At 63.8% G+C, this 8,077-nt stretch overlaps 1 protein-coding gene across 2 annotated transcripts; it reads left to right on the forward strand.

Annotated features, from left to right (window-relative positions):
* The first annotated feature begins 2,776 nt into the window (after window positions 1-2,776).
* On the forward strand, window positions 2,777-6,368 carry TMEM121 (transmembrane protein 121). 2 transcript variants are annotated; one of them, XM_025392094.1, is made up of 2 exons: window positions 2,777-2,827; window positions 4,892-6,368. In XM_025392094.1, exon 2 carries the CDS (start codon window positions 5,005-5,007, stop codon window positions 5,959-5,961), a length of 957 nt encoding a protein of 318 aa, XP_025247879.1. In that variant the 5' UTR covers window positions 2,777-2,827; window positions 4,892-5,004; the 3' UTR covers window positions 5,962-6,368. The 2 variants fall into 2 exon arrangements, with proteins under 2 accessions (XP_025247879.1, XP_025247880.1); XM_025392095.1 differs by lacking the exon at window positions 2,777-2,827 and adding an exon at window positions 3,280-3,616.
* Window positions 6,369-8,077: the final 1,709 nt, after the last annotated feature.

Below are 8,077 nucleotides of genomic sequence, written 5' to 3' on the forward strand. Positions count from 1 at the left end.
GGCACTGGCCACCATGCCCAGCAAATTTTTTACATTTTTATTAGAGACGGGGTTTCACCATGTTAGCCTGGATGGTCTTGATCTCCTGACCTCGTGATCCGCCTGCCTCGGCCTCCCGAAGTGCTGGGATTACAGGCGTGAGCTACCGCGCCTGGCCTTTTTTTAAAATTAAAAATAACAGGCCGGGCGCGGTGGCTCACGCCTGTAATCCCAGCACTTTGGGAGGCCGAGGCAGGCGGATCACAAGGTCAGGAGATCGAGACCACGGTGAAACCCCGTCTCTACTAAAAATACAAAAAATTAGCCGGGCGCGGTTGTGGGCGCCTGTAGTCCCAGCTACTCGGGAGGCTGAGGCAGGAGAATGGTGTGAACCCGGGAGGCGGAGCTTGCAGTGAGCCGAGATCGCGCCACTGCACTCCAGCCTGGGCGACAGAGCCAGACTCCGTCTCAAAAAAAAAAAAAAAAAAAAAAAAAAAAAAAAATTAAAAATAACAGATATGGAATCTTTCCATGTTGCCTAGGCTGGTCTTGAACTCCTGGGCTCCCAAATTGTTGAGATTACAGGGGTGAGCCACCCTGCCTGGCCTGTCGTTTTTGTTGTTGCTTTTTTGTAGATTCCCTTTATGAGATTAGGCACGTTCACTTTCCAGTTTGCTGAGAGTGTTTATCAGGGATGAGTGTTGAATTCCATCAAATACTTTCTTTGAATTGATTGAGATGATCACATGGTTTTCTCCTTGAGACTGATATGGTGGATCACACCGATTTATTTTCACATGTTGAACCAGCCTTGCCTTTCTGGGATAGCCTCCATTTGGTTGTGGTATTTGTGTGTGTGTGTTTAAATGCTGCTTGATTCTATTTGCTGATAATTAGTTGAGGTTTTTGTGTCATCTTGGTGTTGGTGGCTGTCGATTGTCTTTTCTCTTGCAGGTTGGATTTCCTGGTTCTTCACATGCAGAGTAATTTTAGATTGTCTCCTGCACATTTAGACACTATGTTATGAGACTGCTCTTATTTAAATCCCATTGAGAATGTTGGTGTTTTGTTTTATCATGCAATCAGCCTAGTTGGTTTCAGGCCACAAGTTCAAATAGGCTCCTATGGGTCCTGCCTTCCACGTTGGTTTTGTTTTCAAAGCCTTTGCAGTGGGACTCAGATCTGTCGTTCGTGTGCATGGCCCAGTGGCCAGTGTGGGACATGGACAGTGGACTGTCCTTTTGTTCAGTTCTCAGTCTTTGGGATGTGAATGAGAGTCAGACTCGTACATCATGCACGGCTTGCACAACTTCTTGGGGTTGCTTTTTTTTTTTTTTTTTTTGAGATGGAGTCTCACTCTGTTTCCCAGGCTGGAGTGCAGCGGCAAGATCTCGGCTCGCTATAACCTCCGTCTCCTGGACTCAAGCAATTCTCCTGCTTCAGCCTCCCTCCCGAGTAGCTGGGATTACAGGCGTGTGCCACCAAGCCCGGCTAATTTTTATATTTTTAGTAGAGATGGGGTCTTCACCATGTTGGCCAGGCTGGTCTCGAACTCCTGACCTCAGGTAATCCACCCACCTCAGCCTCCCAAAGTGCTGGAATTACAGGTGTGAGCCACCATGCCCGGCCCATGGGATTGCTTTCTACTGCTTCTCCCTGCCCAGCGTCTCTCCTGCCCACCACGGGACCACATCTCCTGGGGCTGGAGAGGAAGGCTCTTCTGCCTCAGTGTTTTAGGTGCTTGTAAACCCCATGCCTTGGTCATGCTTTGGTGGGATACCTAGGGGCTGGGGCATCAGAGAATGGAGAAGAGTAAAACAACAACCACTACCAAAACACCCGTCCTCCCAAACCCTAACATCCCTCGGGACATTCTCCCGCACCCTGGGAGCATTAGGCGACCTTTTTCTTTCCTGCCCCTTGTGCCAGGACTAGAGAACTTCTGGAGCTCTCTGTCCACTTCCGGCTTTCAGGCCGTGTTGAGTCCAGGCCTGGGGATACGGGAAGAGAATCTGGAAGTTCACTACCAGTTGGGTGGTGCCTCAAATTTTGGCCTTTCCCCCAAATCTGGCGTCCCTTTACCTCTCTGACCCTCAGTCTCCTCCTATGTCAGAGGGAAGTGAGAGCAGTTCTGGGAAGGAGAGCAGGCATGCAGAAGGGGCCCTCGAGTTCTCCTCTGGCTCACACGGGATGGACAAGATGTGGGCGGAGGGGCTCAGTGTCACCTCAGTGACAAAATGAAGCCCAAGTCCCCAAACCCTAGCTTGCCTCCTGGACTGGCTGGAGAAGAAGGTGGGGGTCGCTCATCATTCTTTTCCTCTGCCCTGAGAAGAAACATGGGAAGGCTGAATTTCCGCGTGAGGGCCCCGCTAGCCAGGCCAGCCCTGCGCCTAAGTCCCTGCCAGCTCCTGGGCCGGTGGGCACCTGTCCAGCTGAGTGGGGTCGCTCTAGGGGGCGGCAGCGGAGTTTCAGGGCGCGGGGGGGGCACTGGGCGGAACCCGGCAATTCTGGTCGGTGGGAGAGGAGGGTGGAGACCGGACTCCGGGCCTGGGGGTGCACGAGGGCGCCCCGCTTCCCGGAACCACCAGTCCTGCGCGCCGCCTCTCAGTGCTGTCGCCGTGACAACCGGCGCCGCGGAGGGGGCGGGGCGCCGGGACCCCCGCGCTCCCAGGCCCCCAGGTCCCGCGGGGCTAGCGGGCCGAGGGGCGCGGGGCGGGGCCTCTGGGTCGGGGGCGGTGCCGCGCGGGCGGGGGAGGGGCGCGGCGGGAGGAGCCGGCGAGGCCCCGGCAGTGGTGGCAGAGGCTGGGCGGGCGGGCCCGGGAGCGGCGCAGCATCTGCGGGCGGCGGGGTAGGCGCGGGCGCGGGCGGGACTGGCTGGGCGCGCGGCTGCTTCTGCGGAGGGGGCAGCGGGCCTGGGCGACCCTGCACCTCCGGGCCGTGGGGACTGTGGGGTGGGGCGGGGGCCAATGCGGCAGGGGTGAGGCCTGGGGCCGGCGGGGTGAAGGGGACCCGGCCCTGCGTGGGGGAAGCCTCGGGGGGAGAAGCAGAGACGCAGCCTGCTGGGAGCGGCCCAAGCTCTGCACCGGCCCGCGGCAGGAGCGCAGCAGTCCCCTCCCGCCCCTCCTCCCGGGGGCTCCGAGGGCTGGTTCTGGGGCGGGGATCCTTGCGGGGCGCAGGCAGTGAAGAGCCTGGAGGCCCCAGAGTCTGTGCCAGGTCTGAGCCGCGGGGCGTGGGGGGAGGAGGGGCCTCGGCCGGGGCCCAGGAGACCCAGGACAGGTGGGCCTGGGGCCAGGTCCCTAGGGAGGGGTGGCCGGGCCAGGCTCTGGCTTCCCGGGGTAGGGGCTCTGCTAGGGGCTGGAGTCCGTCCCTTTGCCAGCGCAGAGCCCCTCGGCCCTCGGCCCGCATCTGCCAAGTGGCTGAGGATCGAGCGACAGCGTAGTGGGGCGGAGGGGCTGGAGGCACGGCCGGAAAGGGTGAGCGGCGCCGCGGCTCCCCAGCTATTTGGCCCCGCCACGCGCGGAGAGGGGGGAAATTCTCAGGCTGCGGCTGCAGCTAAGGGAGGCCCAGGTGGGCCTGGAATGGTCCCCGAGAGGGCTTCCTGGGTCAGACGTGTCGATCCAGTGGAAGTAAAAACCGGGTGAGTGTCCCGGTGGGACCCGGAGTGCGGGGAACCTTGGAGGCAGGGGCATGTGCTGAGGACCCCCAGGGCACCCTCTGCGCGACCTGTCAGTGCTCCCAGGGGTGGGGGTGTCCTGTGTGTGGCTGTGGGGATCCTGGGAGGCGGCTGCTGTGTGGGGGCAGGGGTGGGAGTGCAGAGTTCAATGCTTTCCCGGATCAGTGGGGGCTGCGGTGTCACCAGGGCAGTCCGAGCGCGCGACTGTCACGGGGACATTAAATTTTATGCCTTTGTCTAGACAGGGCAGTAAACGGAGCCCCAGGCCTGGGGCTGTGGAGGGGGTGAGGGACTGGCTGGGAGTGAGCCTGCCAGTGACTTTGGGGTGGGTGCGGGCGTGCGGGCCTCCATCGTCACCCAGGTGTGCGCAGGCCCAGGTGTGGGGACTCCGACAGCACAGCAATGACGACCAGTGCCAGGTGTGTGACAGAGGTGCAGGGGCCTGTGGAAGCGCGACGGGCCTTGGTGGACGGGCTTCTCGAGATTCGAGGGGCTCCACAGGCAGCGCCCTGGCACACAGGAGCAGAGTAGGGTGGCTGTGCCGGGGCAGATGGTGGGGGACAACACCTCACCAAGGCAATGCGGAGCCATGGGGAGCAGGGCAGGCCGTGGCCACGCGCCCAGGATGGTGGACAGGAGGGGAGACCGAGCCTGCCAGTGCAGGGAGGAGGGGCGTGGGGGCTGCCAGGCAGGGGCGGGGAGGCTCGGAGAGGCTTGTGGGACGGATGCATCGGGACCTGGGTGACTCTCGGTCCGGGATCAGAAAGCCTGGGAGGGCCGGGGCCTCCTTGGGCACTCCGAGAGCGAAGGGGCAGGCCCGCCTCCCTGCCCAGCGCGGCGTCAGGGAGAGGGTACGCCCGGAACTCCGCGGAAACGGCCTGGGGCCAGCAGCGCGGGCGTGGGGTCCGGGCCGCCGGAGCCAGGAGGGACGGCGGCGCCGGACCAGCAGTGACAAAACCCCCCGGGCTCCGGGAACGCGCGCGGCGGGCAGAAAACGCGTCCGTTCCGTTTCCTTCCTGGCGGCGGGAACGAGGCCCGGGTGCTCTGGCGCGGCAGCAGCGCCCCCTGGAGGCCTCGCTGCGGTTCGCGGCCGCCGGTTCGCGCATGGGCGCAGGCGTATGCGATGCTTCGGGGCCCCGGCTCGGAGACCGCGCTGGGTGGGAAGCACGCGGGGCTGGGGGATGTTGGCGGAGACCGCCCCAGCCCGCCCTCTGATCTTGTCTCCTCCGGTCTCCCCAGGTTCCGAGCTCGCCAGGCCGCGTCGCGCCATGCCCGCCGGCTGAGCGCTGCAGGGCCTTGTCCCGCCAGGCGTGGGGGCCGCGCGCGCCCAGGCCGGGGCCCGGCGGCCGACCATGGTGCTGCCGCCCCCGGACCGGCGCCACGTGTGCCTGACCACGCTGGTGATCATGGGCAGCATGGCGGTCATGGACGCGTACCTGGTGGAGCAGAACCAGGGCCCGCGCAAGATCGGCGTGTGCATCATCGTGCTGGTGGGCGACGTGTGCTTCCTGCTGGTGCTGCGCTACGTGGCCGTGTGGGTGGGCGCCGAGGTGCGCACGGCCAAGCGCGGCTACGCCATGATCCTGTGGTTCCTCTACATCTTCGTGCTGGAGATAAAGCTCTACTTCATCTTCCAGAACTACAAGGCGGCGCGGCGCGGCGCGGCTGACCCTGTGGCGCGCAAGGCGCTGACGCTGCTGCTGTCCGTGTGTGTGCCCGGCCTGTTCCTGCTGCTTGTGGCGCTGGACCGCATGGAGTACGTGCGCACCTTCCGCAAGCGCGAGGACCTGCGCGGCCGCCTGTTTTGGGTGGCGCTGGACCTGCTGGACTTGCTGGACATGCAGGCCAGCCTGTGGGAGCCGCCGCGCTCCGGGCTGCCGCTGTGGGCTGAGGGCCTCACCTTCTTCTACTGCTACATGCTGCTGCTGGTGCTGCCGTGCGTGGCGCTCAGCGAGGTCAGCATGCAGGGCGAGCACATCGCGCCGCAGAAGATGATGCTCTACCCGGTGCTCAGCCTCGCCACCGTCAACGTGGTGGCCGTGCTGGCGCGCGCTGCCAACATGGCGCTGTTCCGAGACAGCCGCGTCTCGGCCATCTTCGTCGGCAAAAACGTGGTGGCGCTCGCCACCAAGGCCTGCACCTTTCTGGAGTACCGTCGCCAGGTGCGCGACTTCCCGCCGCCTGCGCTAGCGCTGGAGCTGCAGCCGCCACCCCCGCAGCGCAACTCGGTGCCGCCGCCGCCACCGCTGCACGGCCCACCCGGGCGCCCCCACGGGTCCTCGCCCACGCGTGACCCCCTGGACACGTGACAGGGCCCGCGCGGCCCCCGGGACGCCCCTCGGGCGCAGAGACACCGGGCTGGCTCGGGGCGCGGTTTGCATGGGATGGGGTGGGGGCGGGCTCCCCTAGGGGCAGGTGCCTCGAGTGCCAGTGCCTGGGGTCCCGTGGCCGCTTCTTCATCTCAGGAATCCCTCGAGCCGCGGATCCTCAGCCCCAGCTCCACCAGCCTGCCCCAGCGCGTGGGTCCGTTTGGGAGCTCTGGGCCGGAGCAGAGCAGAGGCGGTCCAGCCCCTGCCTGCTGGACCGCCGGGGTTGGAAGGGAGGGCAGTGTGGGCGGAGATCTGCTCCCTCGGTGGGGGCCTCTGGCTCAGATTTTGGGGCCAAGGAGGTCTCTGTCATTTTAAAGACTCGTGTTTACAGTTTTGTATCCAAGGCCGCACTGCTTTGTCTGTCCCTGTGTCCCTGTCTTTACCAGCCAGGCTGGGAGGCCGGGAGCCGGGAGGGGTGTGTGGAGCGCAGGGGAGATGGTGGTGTCCAAGTGCCGGATGCTGGTGGGGCTGGGCCGCTCCACTTCCCCCGGGGATCTCAGGAGCTCCTGGGGGCCACTGCCGCTCTGTCCCAGGGACAGCTCCTCCATTCCAGCTTCCGTGTTGCCACTTCTCTTCCTGGGATACTTTGACCCCCATCTTCCCCCAGCCCCGTGGGTGTCCTGGACCCTGCTCCCCTCAACCTCAGGCATGACAGTGTCCCCCACATACCTGGTTCCCTCCTCCCGCCCTGTGGAACCCACCTTCCCCGTGGGCTCCTCCAGCCTAGGATAGCCAGACGGAATCAGGTGTTCCCAAGTTGATGGGGCAGCCCCAGGTCACAGCCCCAGGAGCAGCATGGAGCCTTGCCCCAACTTACCATCCTGGCCTTGCCCCAGCACAGGAGCTGGCAGCGCCGGCCCAGGCAGCACCCGGCCTGAAGCCCATCTGCAAGTGGTCTCTCACCTGCCTTCCACCTGGGCCCCTGCACCTGCGATGTGGCCCTCGGTATCCATCTGGCCCGGGAAGGTCCATAGCATCTGGGGAGGGCCCCTTTATGAGGCCCCTAAAAGGACTGTTTGAAGATGCCCACTCCATGAGCGGGTGATGGTCACACACATCTCACGTGTCACAATTCACTGCTTGGACCTCCACTTCCCGCATTTCCACGGCCCAAAGGCGGCAAGGTTTCTCCATCTGGGGCTAAAACCATCAATGGGAGTGGAGCAGGCTGCACAAGTGGGGTCCTCCCCAAGCGGGGTCCTCCCCAAGCGCCCTTCCGGACAACTGCAGCAGTTAAGGGCATGGCTGGTGGCCACCTCAGCTGCATCCCAACCCCACACAGTCCTCATCCCCCAGCTCCAGGCCACCTGGGATCTGGCCTTGGAAAGTCGCCTGCCTTCTAGGCAACTGGCCTTGGGACCACTGTCGTCAGGGTCATGGTCACGGGGATTACCTCCCTGCCCAGGTCAGACTGGCTGGTGCTCCGCCCACCTCTAAACCGGAGCCTTGGCCCCGCCTCCGACGATGTCCCCAGCATCCCCTCCCAGCGCCATGCGTGGGCACGGGGAACTGGCCTGGGTAGGAGGTCTGAGTCATCCCGCTCTGGGCTGTGCAGGGACCACTAACGATCGTGTTGGGAAGTGGAAGCTCTGTGGGGTTAGGGGGGCCGGGGGGCCAGGGAGGGGTGGTGGTGAGCCGCCGTGGAAAGGCCCCTGGCATGGAGAGAGAAGAGGGGCCGCGGGACTTGTGGCCGGCCAGTGGAAGGACCTGGGCCTTCTTGTGAGGGTTGGTCTGCAGTAGGGGGCAGTGGGTGAGGGGCGAGCTTCATCCTGGAGGTGGAGCCTGTTTCCACCCTGGGCTGAAGCCAGTGCCAGCCCCATCCTGCCTTAAGGGTCTCCTGGGTGAAGATGAGCCCACAGCCTTCTTGGCTCTGGCACCCACAGCAAATCCCATGGGAATAGACGGGCAGCGTGGCTATAGGTGAATGGGGCTGGGGGCTCTGGGCTCCTGACATCCTGTTCTAACCCTTCCTGAAAGCCGTGGTCTCTTCCCTGCTGGCTGCAGTCAGGGAGGCGGTGGGCCCAGCTTGGCCTGTGAAAGCCCACATCCCCTAGCC

The sequence above is a fragment of the Theropithecus gelada genome, chromosome 7b, assembly GCF_003255815.1.
Source record: "Theropithecus gelada isolate Dixy chromosome 7b, Tgel_1.0, whole genome shotgun sequence".
NCBI classification, from domain to species: Eukaryota; Metazoa; Chordata; class Mammalia; order Primates; family Cercopithecidae; genus Theropithecus; species Theropithecus gelada.